Source organism: Anomalospiza imberbis, chromosome 1, assembly GCF_031753505.1.
Source record: "Anomalospiza imberbis isolate Cuckoo-Finch-1a 21T00152 chromosome 1, ASM3175350v1, whole genome shotgun sequence".
Taxonomy (NCBI): domain Eukaryota; kingdom Metazoa; phylum Chordata; class Aves; order Passeriformes; family Viduidae; genus Anomalospiza; species Anomalospiza imberbis.
This window is the reverse complement of record NC_089681.1, coordinates 135,096,175-135,111,770: the sequence shown is the minus strand read 5'-3', so window position 1 is coordinate 135,111,770 and position 15,596 is coordinate 135,096,175. Positions and strand designations below refer to the sequence as shown.

Below are 15,596 nucleotides of genomic sequence, written 5' to 3'. Positions count from 1 at the left end.
AAGGACAAGCGAATCTTGGTGGCATAACCTTTTTTCACTGAAAACCATGGAGAGGTAAACGAGGAATGAGATTGCTACGTTTCCTTAAGTCTTTTGTGATTTGTTTGGTTATATGTGTGGACTAAAGTGGCAGAAGAGCAGCCATTTCTGTTATTTTGACATGACATTGTTATAACAAATTCTGTTATTTTGAATAACTTTGGGACCCCACCTGGAGCACTGCATCCAGCTCTGGAGTCCTCTGTACAGCAAAGACAAGGATCTGTTGGAGGGGGTCTGGAGGAGGCTACATACATGCCCACAGGTCTGGAGCACCTCTCCTAGGAAGACTGACTGATTCAGTTGAGTTGTTCAGCCTGGAGAAAAGAAGGCTTTGGGCAGACCTTAGAGCAGATGGCCAGTATCTGGAAGGGGCTTACAAGAAAGGTGAAGAGAGACATTTACAAGGCCATGGAATTATAGGACAAGGGGAAATGCCTTTAAATTGAAAGAGGGTAGGTTTAGACTAGATAGAAGGGAGAAATTTTTTTTATTATGAAGTTGGTGAGGCACTGGAACACGTTGCCCAGAGATGTGTTTGATGCTCCAAATATGAATGAACTTCAGAGGAAACTTCCAGAGGATTATGTAGATTTGGTCAATTCATGCAATTCTTTCAAATGAGTACATTATTTATGGTTTCCAGACCATAACTAATAAAAAAATGTAAAAATGTGACTGCTGAATTGTAATCCATGCACAATGGTTACATTGAATTCTGTTCACAAACAAATCCATTGATATGATCTGTTTCCTCTTCAGCCTTCAGTTGTTTGAAACATATTTACAACTGTTGGTTATTAGTCTTGGCAAAAACAGGACTGTTAGTGCTGCAAGAATCTGAAAACAAGCAACAAAACAAGCATTGTTTAATAGAAATCTGAATGTTTTTGCTATGTGAAGACCTCTCAGTAAATAGTTTTGCTAAATCTCTCTACTGTAGGAGTAAGGAGACAGAGGGATTTTATAATGAGTGAGTTGAAAGCTTGGTAAATGGAGTAAAATAATTTCTTTTTCTGCCATGCAGGTTTCCTTCTCATACATCAAATGAGTGTACTTAATTCCTAAATGACTCAACAGAATGAAGCATCAGACTATAATCAGAGTGGTATAAAATATAAAGTCCTACTTTTAATGATAACCTATTCTTATTCAGTATAATTTTACTGTATGTAACTTGGATTTTTTAAGATCACTATGAACTTTGCATTTAAAAATAATGTGTTGAAATCCTTACGCTGAAAAAGCAAGTAGCCTCAAAATGCCTTTGTTAATTTAACAACACAGAAGCAACAACTGTCTTGCTTGCATTTAGTGATTCATGTCTATACCCAGACTCTACGCCAGTGTTACAATGATTGTTTATCTCCATTGCTGTGTCACACAGCAGAACACAACTTATGATCTCCTGAGAAAAATGTACGTGCTGAGATGAAAGAGAATTCACATTAGTTTTTGTACTTACAAATTTTCTTTTGGGCAGGTTGTGAGTTCCCTTTATTTTGCTTCATGTACACAGTTTAGCTGATGATTGCATCATTATATTGATGCTGAGTAGCCAGGGGAGAATTACAAATTGGAGCCTACCTGATAGAATGAATTCCTGTCAGCTTTAAAGCCAAGTTCTACCATAATTTCACAGGACTGTAAATTATCTGTGAATTATATATTTGACCTGCAAATAAATAACTTCAGTATAGGCAAAAATGTGATTTAATTTAAAAATTAGTCATTTGTGGTTTATTTAATCTGGAGAGAGATTGTGGGTGTACTAGACATTCCAAAACTAAAAGATACTCTTAACTTTTTTCAGGTGTATGTCTTGCAGTCACCACTGCAGACAGTGAACAACTGTACAGAGAATTTAGCAGCATGATATAGTTTAAAATGCTAATGGGCAACAGAAATATGACATAATTTAGTCCATAGTGTCATAGTCCTTGACCAGTGTCAAGGTTGTTGCTGTTCTGAGAAATATGTTCAGTTGATTGTAGATTGTATTGTCAGAGAGATGTCTTTTGTGCAAGCTAATGATGAGAGATTTGGGAAATCTGCTCCTTGAATTGCCAAAGGGATTTCATCTCTGTGCTCTTTCTTTGTCTATGAATGGATAAAATAGCACTTACATCCTGAAGTAGTAGTATCTTTTTGAGTGAAAGTTCCATGAGATGCTCAGACCTGCCAAAACAATTAAAGTAAAAGGTCTCTCCAAGCCAAAGACAGTCCCAAATCTTAAGCAGGCATTGGTGCTCTCCCTGTATCTCTTATGCTTCAGTTATTTTCTGAAATTTAGTAAGACCTGAGATGGTTAAGAAGGTGATGAATAGTGGAAACAGATCATATTTTTTGTGAATTGAGTGTTTGGAGATACTACAATTTGCAGTTCTCCAAACTCTGTCCAAATGTTCCTTTTTCAAGTATTAAGACTTGTTTAAATATAGAATATTCTTCATGAAAGGAACAAAAAAACCCACATCAACATACAGCAGTGTCTTACTGCAAAATATCAGCCTCAGAGTCACAAACTTTTCAGAGAAATAGCTGTAAATGTGTTAGTAGTGGAAGTCATCCCAAAGGCTTATTCTTGCAGCTAGCTGATTTAAGAAATTCACAAAAATGTAATGAGAAGAATGACAGTCTCTTTCATTAAATTGTGGGCGGTGTTAGGAGAGTAGCAGCACAATTCAGGCTCTTTGAGAGTAAATTCTCCTGCCGGATTAATCTGTACAGCAGGTACAGTGGCTTGGTGTGAAAACTCAGGCGCTGAAGGTGGGTCTCTTTTCTGATTGCACCTGCACTGGCTAGAACAGTGACTGTCTCCATTCCTCAGGGGCTGCAGTGCCCTCCAGGCAGTCACACTGGCCAGCTCAGCTGCTTCTGAGCACTCCCTAACTTGTTTCAGCCCAGATAACACCACTTATGAGAGAATTTCTATTTGGACCACTTGAGCTTGCTCAAGGTTTGTTTTTAGCAACCCAGATGCACACATACATCTCAGTAGCCCCTGCCAGAGGGAGACTTATAAGCAGCTGGGGACAGCTTGTGGGCAGTAAATTCTTTAGTCAGCACAGTTCTTGCTGGAAAAAAGAGTCTGCCCATAGTCAAGGGACCCTCACTACCACGTGTGCAAGCCTCAGACTCACCCACTGCTTTACCTGAGAGATGCTCCTCAAAAGTATCAGAAGGAATGTGGATGTTTCAACTCCAGTTATTGTAGTGTACCAGCCTAATTTTCATAGTGTTCTAAGATAAACTGAAGAAGGCCATACTATATTGAATAAAATGTGAACTTAAAAGTCAGGGTCTTGAAACTTCTTAGGTCTGGAGGCAAATGCACTCCTTTCACCTACATGGCATCTACAGCTTCCATTTAATGTGATGGCAGAGTTGTGAGATATGAGAGCTTTAATTCATTTCTTGCTCAAAGAAAGTGTTTTATTTAAAATGAACTATACAGTTTTATTTTGTGCTTAGGGGCTTGGGATGCTCCTTCTAATGTAAGTAGGTGTTAATTTGTGGGCATAGTTCAGGAAAGGTCGTAATAAGTCTATCATACAGTCAGTTTATCCTGTTTATCTCTAATGTAGAACTTACTTATAGAAGATGATCTTTGTAACTGTATGCATCAGATAACACACCTACACACTACTTGAATATGTTAGCACCATCTGAAATCTTAGTGATTTTTTAAAGTATGAGTAAGTGTGTTGGTGACTCACCTATGAAAGATTTGGGGGAACTAAACAACTCAGACGAGGGAGAACTGAGTAGGAAGTGGCCTGATTGCCATGGGGACAGAACTAGAGCAGATGTGGCACGGAAGGCAGAGTGATACTGAGCTGTCCTACAGCTTTTCAGAAATACCAAAGTATTGTTTTAAAGTGTTTATGAAGCATATTAAAGCAAGTAACTACATGCTTTTTAAAATACTTTTCATTTTTATCTGTAGTTTCCAGTTTAGGTATTACCTTCCTTTATCCTGATATATGATTTTTAGCTATGGAATTATTTTTTAAATTAAAAAAAAATCATTTTCCTATATTGTGGGTCGGGACTGTGCTCTTTTGGATTTCATATCTAATATGAACTCCAAATAGAGGTATTTTCTAATGTTTTTTGAGAAATTTGTGTCCCCAAGGGTCACATTTTTCTTACAAGCTGTAATGTTTGAAATAAATGTCTTGGATTATAGTACATTGCATAGGGTACAGCTACTATGTATAAATGGAGTTTAAGGTCTGAAGTTCCTTTTCTTGAGGTTTTTTTTCTATTAGTGGGTTTTTTTGTGAGCTTACGTCTGGTATTTTTAAGCAACCCAGGTTCCTGAAATCTTAACATATAAGACTGTAGATGTTTTTGAAACTGGCCACTTTTAGAACAGATTAAAAGCCTCAAGGGACTTTATTAGAAGCATCCAACTGTTCATCTTTTCAAAGAATTAGATTCCCCTGGATACAGTATTTGTTGTATAGCAGTGGTTTCTTATAAAGCCTAAAATATTGAAGTTTAGTTTAGTTCATATTCTGCCAAAAATGTACCAAGCTACTATTAAGTTATGGCATTTGCAGCAATATTATATGTCATCCTGCTTCATGATTTTACAGTGACAGGGAGATAGGATCTTACGTGGGAGATAGGATCTTACGTAGGAGATAGGATCTTACGTGTAAGATAGGTCCAGAACTTTATGGTCATTAATCCTGTTGTAAAAATAAGATCTGATGAGTTTGAAAGTACTGTGACATGTTTATGCATTGGAAAAATATCACATTACTTGTACGCTAGTAGTACCATCTAATATGTGAGTTTTTCATATTAAGATCTGAAATGGGGCAAAATCAATTAAAAGAAGCCAGAGGGTTCTAATTTTTCCCAAGGAATTTGATGACTCCCTTTTACTGGCATCTTAAATGCTGTTTCTTAAAACAGATTATAACATGTGTAGTGTTTGTGCAGTGTCACATCCCAGTGGGTCTGTGAGGCATAGACCAAAGGCTTTCTTGAAAGGAATATGGCAATAACAGGAACTCCTCTGTAATTGCAGTGCTGATCCGTTTGACAGATATAAAATTCTTTTCCCTCTTCATTTGATAGACAGAAGTTTAAATATTTAAATAAAGATAGGATACTATAAAACAACTGTGCGAGAAAATTCACAAAGAATATAGGTGCTGTTAAAAGTTTCCAAGTTGTCATTAGCCAAGGGAATAAACGCAGTAGTATGGAAAAGAGTCTATTGATTTCTGAGAATCAATGATAAACTAAGCTCCAGATTGCTGGAAGGGACTAAGCATTTGAAGTTTTTATCACACTCATCTTCTATGAATTTGCTTACACCTATTTATCTGTTTTCTCAGCCTCTGGCTGTTTGACAAAGTTCAAGATTCTTCTTCTATCTCTGTTTTATCACCAGATTCTAGGAACTAATGATAGTCAGGGTCAGAAGGTTAGCACTTTCTGGTTATTTTAGAGAAAGCTGTTTTCTCTTGTGCTTGCAGAGTCCCCAGGTAGACAGGGTTTTTAGTATGGAGCTACAAACTCACTATATTTTTTTTCACAATGTTCATTTTCTTTTGATCATTAATTCACAACACAGTTAAAAAATGGGGTAAGATCATACATGTGGATTTAGTAGTGTCCGAGCTGGGATGCTAAGATCCTCTGTTGAGGTTGGGAAACATGACTTCCTAGTTCCACTGCTGTAATGCTCATGCATTTAATGCTAAACAATAATTGGGCAAAAGACAGACACTCCAGTTATTGTGGACATGAATCCAAATGGACATTTTCCTACCCAAGGCCAGTATAGTTTGCCATAACTGATTGATGACCTTAATGATTTTCGCATTACCATAGCAGGAGGAGAATTTTCCTTACACTCTTGGCTTATGGAGCTGAGGAGGAAAAGCATCCCAAGTCTGCTATTCCAAGTGTGTGGGCTGGTATTACATTATTATCACCAAAAGTAGACGCCCTTAGCAATGCCTCCTGGCAGCCCAAATGGAGTTCCTGTGTAGGACTGTGGCAGTTCAGGAGGGTATGCTTCCTAAATTTTTCTTTTACCTGTAAGTTTTAAAATTTATTTGCTTCCCATCTCTGGAGAAAAATTATGTGATCTGAACCTTACCTTACATGACTGAAGAGCTCTGTGAAATTGTTAATACCTTTTATCTTCCTGGAACATACACAGATGTAATGTCTATGTTTGAAATATTATCTTAGAGAATAAAAATAAGCTAGAGTACAAGGAAATCTCAGACTACAGTATGTGAAAACTAACCTGAGTTTTGAGGATTTATTGTGTTTCTGATATACATACAAGTCAAAATCTTTGTTATCATATGTTCTTGATTTCAGTTCTTGCTGATCTTTTTAAGTGTTCGGGTGCTGTTTCTGCCATATGGTGATATGTAGTGTTGCAATCTTACTCATTCTTAAACAAAAGAACCCATTTAACCAATGCTAAGCAAGTATATAAAATTCAATTGCTAAATCAGAAATTAAAAAGTGAAATAATTTATTGTCTATAATCCTTATTAGCCAAGTTAACTGGTCTGAGTTCTGCTTTGATTTATGACAGTTTGGCCCTTTTTTAAGATAGCTTACCTTCCTTGGATTAAATACAGAGAAGGCATGCAGCAACCCTGGAACACAAAAAATTGCTGAGTGTCTGAACAGATGATTGCAAGCAATTCCATTTATTAAGTTTAATAACTTACTCTTTCCCAGAGTCTTGTTTAAGCTGAATGACCTGCCTTGCTTTTACAGTAGGGAGGAAATATACCCAGGTGTTACCACAGGTCAGCTGATAAGGAGTACCTTGCTGTCAGTAAGTTTATTGTTTGCCTTTCTCTGTCCAAAGCCAACTTCCTCATTGCAAAACTCTGGCCTTCCCTGGAACTGGATAGACTAGCTTGAATTTGAAGCAGTTCCAAACCTGAATGGTGGAGCTTTTAGTTAAGGAATAACAACAAGGAAGAAATAGAAGAAAAGTAAATCTTTACATGAGTTACATTGTAGATCTACCCCTACAGAAGTAAAATATGTCTTAAACTGTGATAACTAGAACTCTGCTAGGTGCGCATCTACAGCAGTTTAAAATTTGCTATCATCTGTTATCCTGGCAATAGCAGTAAGGCCAGGCTCAGTGCAGCACAGTCAGTGTGTGGTCAGCTCAGGAAGGCAGCTTTAAGGCTTTCAGAGCTGCTCAAAGCTGTCAGTGCTTCAGTGCACGTGTACCTGTACGTCCCTGCAGGAAAGGGGGTGTTCTGGCAGTGGGTGTGTGCCAGTTTACTGGATTCCATTCCCACTTGGCTCAGCATTGTTGGATTGTTTACAAGGTATTCAAGGCACCTCTTAAAAATATATCAGTGACCTGGCACTTGACTATTTCTAATGTGGGTGTACTCCAGAGGTTGCCTTTGGTATACATTTGATTCTGGGTAAAGGAAGGCAAACCTTCCAGTCTTTACTGGGAAGTGATCCACATCATTCCCACTCATTTGTACAAGTCTCCAGATTAAAAGTACTTACTAGTTGCCCTCTAAATGTTCCTACTTAAGCCTGGAAAGTCCTTCTAGCTGCCTGCCATGAAAACTGACAGCTCATTTTCTACACCCTTTTGTTCTTAGCTGTTGTTCTTGAGAGAAAAACGCAAAATTGTATTGATGCAAGTGGATGTTGCTTCCAAGTACAGCATTTTATATATTACCACTCAGCTTCTGCTGATTCACTGAGGATATTTCATAGCCTATACTTTATAAATCAGTTTGACTTTACCTATAAGCCAGAATAGGTTAACAGATCCTGTAGATGCTATACTGACACTTCCTCACCAACTTCTTCGTATTTTGAAGTATTTCTCAGGAGGCAGGTTGCAAAGCAATTTATTTACATACTAGGACCCAAGGGACAACTGATTGGTCTGTCATTGACTTCTTTTTGGTCAAAACCTTCCTGGAAAACCCAGTTGTAGGAGGTGGAATGATGGTGTGAAGTGAAAGAGCTGTCCTAATGGGAATTCCCAGGTTGGAGGATCTGCTGTATCACCCAAGGGGATAAAACCAACACAGATCAGGCCTGATGGTCACATTCTTGTTTGTTTTGCATTTCCCTGATGAATTTTGGGAGAAAAAGGTAACCACATTTTTAAAGAAATTCCACATGAACTCTGCAGACTGTAGTAATTAAATGTGTGATAATGACCTTGTGTCTATATTTCATATTTTAGTTATGCATTTACACTGTTCTGTTAAAGCTGCTTTTGTTGCCATGATTAAAGAATCTTTGTTTTACTGAGTCCAGTATTAATGTATTCCAGATTCTGCTTCTTCAGAAGAGTAACAGATGTTCACAGTTTGGTGCAATTTTCAGATGAGCAATGCTGTTTATAATGAATTTTCCTGAGACCACCCAACTCATTTCACTTGTAACTTGAACTATGTCCAAGTGTTGATCTCAAGAGATGTAAAAGAGATGTAATAATTCAGTGCCCCACCCAGTTCAAAACACATGACTTAGTATAGATGGAATTTAAATATGTATACTTCTAGTCTACATAGAAAGCTAAAGTTTTATCTTGTATGCCATGAAAAATAGTGGTGGAAATAACATTCTTTCTTTAATTAATCAAGTATTCCTAGAATTAACTGAAATTATTAAACAAAGATGAACAAGTGAAAAACCACAACCCAGTAATTAAAACCAAAGTAATTGAGATTTATTCTGGAAAATGCAGATTTATTAAGCACCGAAAAAAATAGAAATATAGCTTGGGATGAGGTGTGGGGATGTGACACAATGCATCATGTCTTGTCAGAAACAGCTGCAATAAATTTTGTGCTACATTAACCAAAATATAGTGTGATTAGGAGCTGTCTCTATCCAAGCCAATATATTTAGTGTCAAATTTTTAAAGAATAAAAGGGTTGTTGGGGTTTAGGGATATTAGAAAACAAGTATTGAGGAACTTTGGGTGACAGAAAATGAAGTTTCAATTGATATTTCTGGATTTATAAGAAATCTCGGAGACTCAACTATATCAGTTGGAACTACTGACAAAGGAAGAAAGAAGCTCTGAATGGAGACCATGAAAATTAAACAAACAGTTTTGAATTGACATTAATTGGTACTGAATGAAACAGATTTATTTCTTTCCTGACATTCCTTGTACTTTATACTTAACATTTAGTGCAGTGTTATTTTGAGATTATAAACTGAGAACACAGGAAAAAAATGTACTGAGAGGTTCCCATGGCAACCATAGTGTGCAAATTATCTATGGGAACATTATGATCAGGGTAATGTCACACCATGGTATTGAGCCTTGCTGTTTGGCAGGTATGTATTTTAAAACATGAGTTAAGTGAGTAATTGAGATAGTTATAAATGGCAATGAAATAAATTATCTGATTTTTTTTTTAACCAAGAGAATTGCTCTCCAGTGTGATGCAAGGAATTTCTTTAATTTTTTCTGAAAATACCTTGTCTGGAGTGTTCTGAGCTGCATATAAAACAAAACCATATAGAAAATGATATGGTTTTTAGGCACCATGAATACTCAGCCTTGTCCTTTGCCAGCACTCATTCTCCACTCAGAACAGCAGGATTTTCATAAATGTGTGCTGTTGTGTCCCAACAGCCTATGTGTGAATGCAGAGATTGACGGGATGCTGTGATCCCCCTGCTCTCAATGGCTTTTGTGTTTGCTTAGCTGCTTGCCAGCAATGAAGATGCTATTTCAGCATCTTCCTTTCAGCTGAAGCCAGAAATACCAAATGCAAAGGAAACAGTGCTGCTGTGAATACTGTAGAAAGAAAGGGTTTTTTTTGTTTTGTTTTTGGTTTTTTTTTTTGGTGAAAAATAAATAAATTCATTAATCATTGCACCTCACTGTTATCTTTTTTCTCTTTCTCAACTAGCAGCTTAAGGGCAAACTGCCTCTTCAGTAATTCTTGTGTGCTGGTTGCTAATGAAATTCTACACTTTCTCATTTGGAAATGAAAAAATATTTTGTCAGTGCCTTGGTTACACATGCTGTGGTAGATATTAGAAACAATCTGCTGTTTATAGTCTCATAATAGTCTTGACTTGAATACATGCCTGACTTTTGAAGAGTGACCTGTCTTGCTTTACAACAAAAGACTTATGCTTTTAAGCCTGAACTTAAAATCTTCTCAATCTTCACATTTTACTTAGTTTTAAAATGATCTTCTGAGGAAATCAGTTACTTGCTTTGTTGTTGTTTGGACTTTTTTTTTTCTGTTTTTCTTTACAAAAATAAAAGAAATATTGAAACTTATATTAGAAAATGGGATGTAACCCTCATTGCTGCTCTAGCTCTGTTTCCTGGGAAACGGATCAGAGCAGCATGAAATTTATCTAAAGCTCCCAGATCCGGTGCAGAAAAAGTGAAGGCAGGTCTAAAAACTGTCTTTTAAAGCAGTGACTGCTAAGGACCTCTTACAAAGCTGTGGTATGAGAGTTTTGTGGAGAGTAGAGTCTGAGTGAAAGCCAGGGAGCCTTTTGGTAGGTCTGCAGAATGCAAACTTGGAGAAATTCTCATCTGGGCAATTCGACAACCTTTGCTTTACAGTTACTCTGGAAGGCTGTATTAATTTATACAGTCCGTTCCCTTGAGGACCAGAAATAGTTCCTGGGGTTGCCAGATTTCTTGTGGCTAGGTATCTGCAAAGGTGCTTGGAAGTCCCCAAACTTCTGCCACCTGGGCTGTGAGCATGGACATGTGTGGTTCCATCTGCACAGGGGGCAGCTCTGACCCTCTGAGTGCTGCCTCTTCTTGTCCTACTTTGGGAAGGGAAGAAGAAGCTATAAATCCCTTCCCTGCTCTGGGAAGAAGAACATCTATAAATCCCTTAGTCCAGTAGATCTCTACCCACATTTTAAGTCCTGATGTGCCACTATTTACCTGTGGAAAAACATTTGGCTTCAGAGCGCCGGATTTAGTAATAAAAGCAGAGAATTCAAGTATTCAAGTATATTTGTCAGTTGTTTGTAAAGATGAAGCTTCCTGGTGCTACCCCTTAGTCCAGTAGATCTCTACCCACATTTTAAGTCCTGATGTGCCACTATTTACCTGTGGAAAAACATTTGGCTTCAGAGCGCCGGATTTAGTAATAAAAGCAGAGAATTCAAGTATTCAAGTATATTTGTCAGTTGTTTGTAAAGATGAAGCTTCCTGGTGCTACCCCTTAGTCCAGTAGATCTCTACCCACATTTTAAGTCCTGATGTGCCACTATTTACCTGTGGAAAAACATTTGGCTTCAGAGCGCCGGATTTAGTAATAAAAGCAGAGAATTCAAGTATTCAAGTATATTTGTCAGTTGTTTGTAAAGATGAAGCTTCCTGGTGCTACCAGTAAACCACAATGTCACATTGTGGTACTGGATCTATTATTAAAATTGGACTAATGCTATCTTCCTATGTGTAGGAAGATTAGATTAGCACATGCATCAATTTGGCAAAAAACCCACATTAACTATACTTATTTCTGTTCTTGCTTTTTCTGAAAAGTTCATATAGCCTGGCCATGACTGTGTATTTTTTAATTTGCCACCTTCTTTAAGGCCTCTTTTGTCTTGCCTTAAAAGTAGGTCTTCCGTGTGTCTCTTTTATGTGATCTTAACTTCGTGTTCTGCTGGTAATAAACTGGAGCTAGAGCTGGTAGAGAATTTTCCATCAGAAGGAATTTCAACTAGAAATGTCGGTAAAACAAATTCAGCAAAAAAAGAATTCTTCAAAAAATAACTTTTTTAACAGGAAAATCAAAACATACTATTCTGTTGCATTTAGTTCAACCTGATTTGCCATATTTAAGTAATTGACCTCAAGGATTTTATCTTTGAGTCAGTTGAATAAACAAAACTCTAGAAACCGTATAGCACACTGAAAATATTTTTGGTAGTAAGTGATAAATTTTGCAAAACTTTTTCCCCTGGAGAAGATGAAGTGAATTCCTCCAAAAAGAGCTGACATGTAAGCACATTTAGCCTGTGTTTCCAAAAACTGTTTCAAACCAAGAATGTGCTTACAGGTGTTTGGTCAAGTGTTGAGATGCTCCTGTCCTCCCATTTTGAAAGGGATAAATATGTTACGCAACCCTTGTCATACTAAGAAATAGCAAGCAAAGGAACACTATTTTAAAAAGAAAGATGCAACTTTTTCTAGTCCAGTAAGCCCTAGAGTTTGATGTTGGCTGAAAACAAGCAGGAGATGCAGGAAGCCACAGGAAGAAATGAGAGTATGGTTTTCTTGTACACCAATACTAACAAGCATTAGAAAATATTCATAACTAAGAGTAGTAATCAAGATTTTTAAAAAAGGTAATATTTATATTTTTATTTTGTACAGTTATAATCAATTTCAAAGTTTTTTCCTTCTTCTTTCAGAATGATCAGTCTATGCAAGATATGCAGATAATTGGAGGAGATGATCTTTCAAAGCTGACTGGCAAGGTTTGTTCATTTGTATTTAAGAAAGAAAATAAATTCACTAAAAATACTTGAGAAGAGCTATATAATTTTTGTCAGATACTAATACTGGAATCAAAGTTATTTATTCTAATGTATTAAATTGCTGTGATGCCGCTGCTTTCAGATTGCAGATATCCAAAAAGGTCAGAATGTAGCCTCTCCATTCTCTGTAGACTTTCCCAGTAGTTATGCATGTACCATCAGCGAGATTGTGGGCAAAATTTGTGCTGTAATATTTCCCCTTAGCTTGTTTATGTCATTGAGCCTTGGTTTTTTTGCCTTCAGTGGGTGCATACAAGCAAACTGCACAGTGCATATCTCTGTTGAATTCAGCATATGAGTTTAATACCATTTTGCCTACTGCACAAAATTCAGTTGTGGAGCCTTTCACTCAGAGACTCAAATGGGAATTTTATTTCAGCATCAGGCTGGCTATATGACTGAATCTGCACTAAGCTTGAGCCTTGTGATAAGGATAGAGAGTGGTCTGAGGCAGTGAAAAGGCCATTTTCATCCAACCATGGTAATACAAAGCAGTACTTTGAAGAGGAAGGAAAGCTGATTTCATTAGGCAAATGGGCTGTGTGGCAAATGGTCAAAAAATTGATTCTTTACTTATTCATTAAGGCAACATAATACATCTTGTTATTTGTACTGTATTTGCAGTCACTGTTTTATTAGGTGATTCTAGATAATATCAGTTTCTTCAAAGCATTCAAATGGAGCACTAGCAAACTCATTTGTTTTGTTGTACTATAGCACACAAAAAAAGAAGAGCAAAACAACTTTAAATATTTCATTAATATTAAATAGGGTTTGATGCAACTAGAACTGAAATTTGAAAAATGCTGTTATTCTCAGAATATTTTAGTGATATGTATGTACTCAATTTACACTTCTAAATACTCCTGCTGGGTGTTATCTCCAAATACCACTAAAGCGTTAATCATGTTCTGGGGAATATTAATTAATTTGCTACTTTCTAATATTCAAACACTGGAGTTACCTGTTTTTCTATGATGATTTTGCATATGTTTCTCTACCTCACAGGCAGTACTGGCAGTGCATCTTACTTAACATTTCTCTTTTTGAACATAGTTCAAACACTTTGTAAACTTCAGGCCCAGCTCTCCTTCCCCATCTTTCAATCCCAAATTTTCTTGATTAATGGTTGCAGATATTAGTATTATTTCCAGACATGATATTTCCAGTATCATTTGAATTCACCGAGCAAAACATTTTTTTTATTGCAAGTCTTTTGTATATTTATCTGTGCCCACATGAGTATGAGAGAGAAGGAAGATTTCACCCTATTAAGTCCTGCTCTTATCAAAAATTAAGTAAATTGTTTTCTTACAATGGAAATCCTGGTAATATTTTTCCCAGTGGCATGGCTCTCCTGTTCCCATGTATGGAATGGGAAACAAAATTTGGCTCTTGGGAGGCTGAGAGATACTTGGGGAGCAGACTGAGCAGCAGCATGGTTTAAGATAGCTGGGCAAGGCGGGGAGCTGCTCAGGAGGGGAGCCCAGTGCTGGAAGCTGGGTGCGGAGGCTGAAGTGGGGCAGGAAGGGAGAGCTGGGACTGCCAGGGGAGCAGACACTCCAAGGGTCTGTTTGGTGTTTGTCTGTATGTGGGGCTGTCTGTGACACAGCTGATGTGTCAGGAAATAGGAATAATGGAATAGCATTTTCTCTAGAACACGTGAGAACAGGGTTCCCTTAAGACTTATTTTACTCTTTGAAAAGCTGGAATGCAAAGCTTAGGCTCAAATGCTCATGCTTGCATGTCTAAAGTCGGATATCTGAAGGAGTGGCCTTATGTCCACAGATGCCAACTTCCCCATCTGTTGTTGACTTCAGCAGTTAGTGCAAGTATTCAGCACATTTTACTAATCAGCCATTTGTGGGCTGATTCAGAGCCTCCTACAGGCCATGTAAATCTTTTCCTTGAAGTGTTTTTAGTACCTCTCTTTAGCTGCTGGCTTTTAAAACTGCTGGTTCAGTAGTTATCCAGTGTCACTGAGTGAATTAGTTGAAGACTTATTCAGAGAATTCACCTTCTTTGCTATCAAGCAAGTTGTGTTCTTCCTCTGCCTGCTTGGAGTATTTAATAAGAAAAGAGAGTAATTATATGGAAACATTAATATACCAAGTTAAATCAAATTAACTTACTGTTCTTGGAAGGTGTTTTCAAAAGCACAAGTGTGGGCTTGGAACATAAGTTCCATTCAGTTTCTGTAAAATTGAAAAGTATCAAAAAATATAAACAGTTTTGAAACTTACAGAGAAAAGATTCTGAGGTTTTGATGTTGAACTGCCTTTCTTTAAGTAATAATGCCTGGAACCTCAGCTAGCCTATAATCTTAGTGAAGAACTAAGGCATGTTTGCTGCCTATTGGAAAAACAGATTATTGAGTGAACATGCTGGTATATAATAATTTTGGGTTTTTTTTCTGAGAAAGCTTAAAGAAAACAAAAAATTTTAAAAGCTAATTAGAAAGAGGCTGTTAAGGAATAGGTCTTAGCTCTGTTAACAGCTCTTCAAAATAATATCTCCTTTGTACTTCTCTGCAATATGCTTTTGTTTATAAAATTATTATAAACCTGGCAAAAATGTATAATGACCCAAACCATGAAAAAGAAAAATATTAAGAGAGTTGGCATATAGACTCAAACTGCCCAAATTGTTACCTGAAGAAAATCATCCCCCATTTGAAATTATTCTTCTGTGAAGAAGGTCACTGAGGCAAGAATGAAGTATTCCATAGCACAAATCATCGAAGGAAGAATCCTGATATGGCTTAACAGTCTAATGCTTTGTAAGCATTTCTATCCAGAAAAAATATAATTTTAAAATCTCTCCTTTAATCATATAAGTAATGAACATAAAGTTTCTTAGTATCTGATTTCATAGTAAAATAGTTTGTTTTCAATTCCTTTAAATCTGAAATTCTCACTTGGGTAAAATTTATCATTAATGTTTGTAAAGGGAAAAACATTTTGAAAATGGGAGATAATCAATTACTGTTACGAAATCTGTTTCACAACAAGATGGCAATGAAA

General features: G+C 36.9%; 1 protein-coding gene and 1 long non-coding RNA gene across 8 annotated transcripts in view; one reads left to right on the top strand and one right to left on the bottom strand.

The window, feature by feature from the left end:
• PRTFDC1 (phosphoribosyl transferase domain containing 1) overlaps positions 1 to 15,596 on the top strand; it is a 45,644-nt gene that overhangs the window by 13,741 nt on the left and 16,307 nt on the right. For all 7 annotated transcript variants that reach the window (XR_010993520.1, XM_068171685.1, XM_068171663.1 and 4 more), the window contains one exon: positions 12,448 to 12,513. Coding sequence is in view for 6 of the 7 variants with exons in the window: in XM_068171685.1 (XP_068027786.1) it covers positions 12,448 to 12,513 (66 nt within the window). In the remaining variant the exon portion in view is untranslated. The remainder of the gene's footprint in view (positions 1 to 12,447; positions 12,514 to 15,596) is intronic.
• Positions 45 to 7,541, bottom strand: LOC137461907 (uncharacterized). Its single transcript, XR_010993534.1, has 2 exons — positions 6,859 to 7,541; positions 45 to 879 (listed from the first exon to the last, which is right to left on the bottom strand). It is a non-coding gene; the product is annotated as an uncharacterized lncRNA (long non-coding RNA).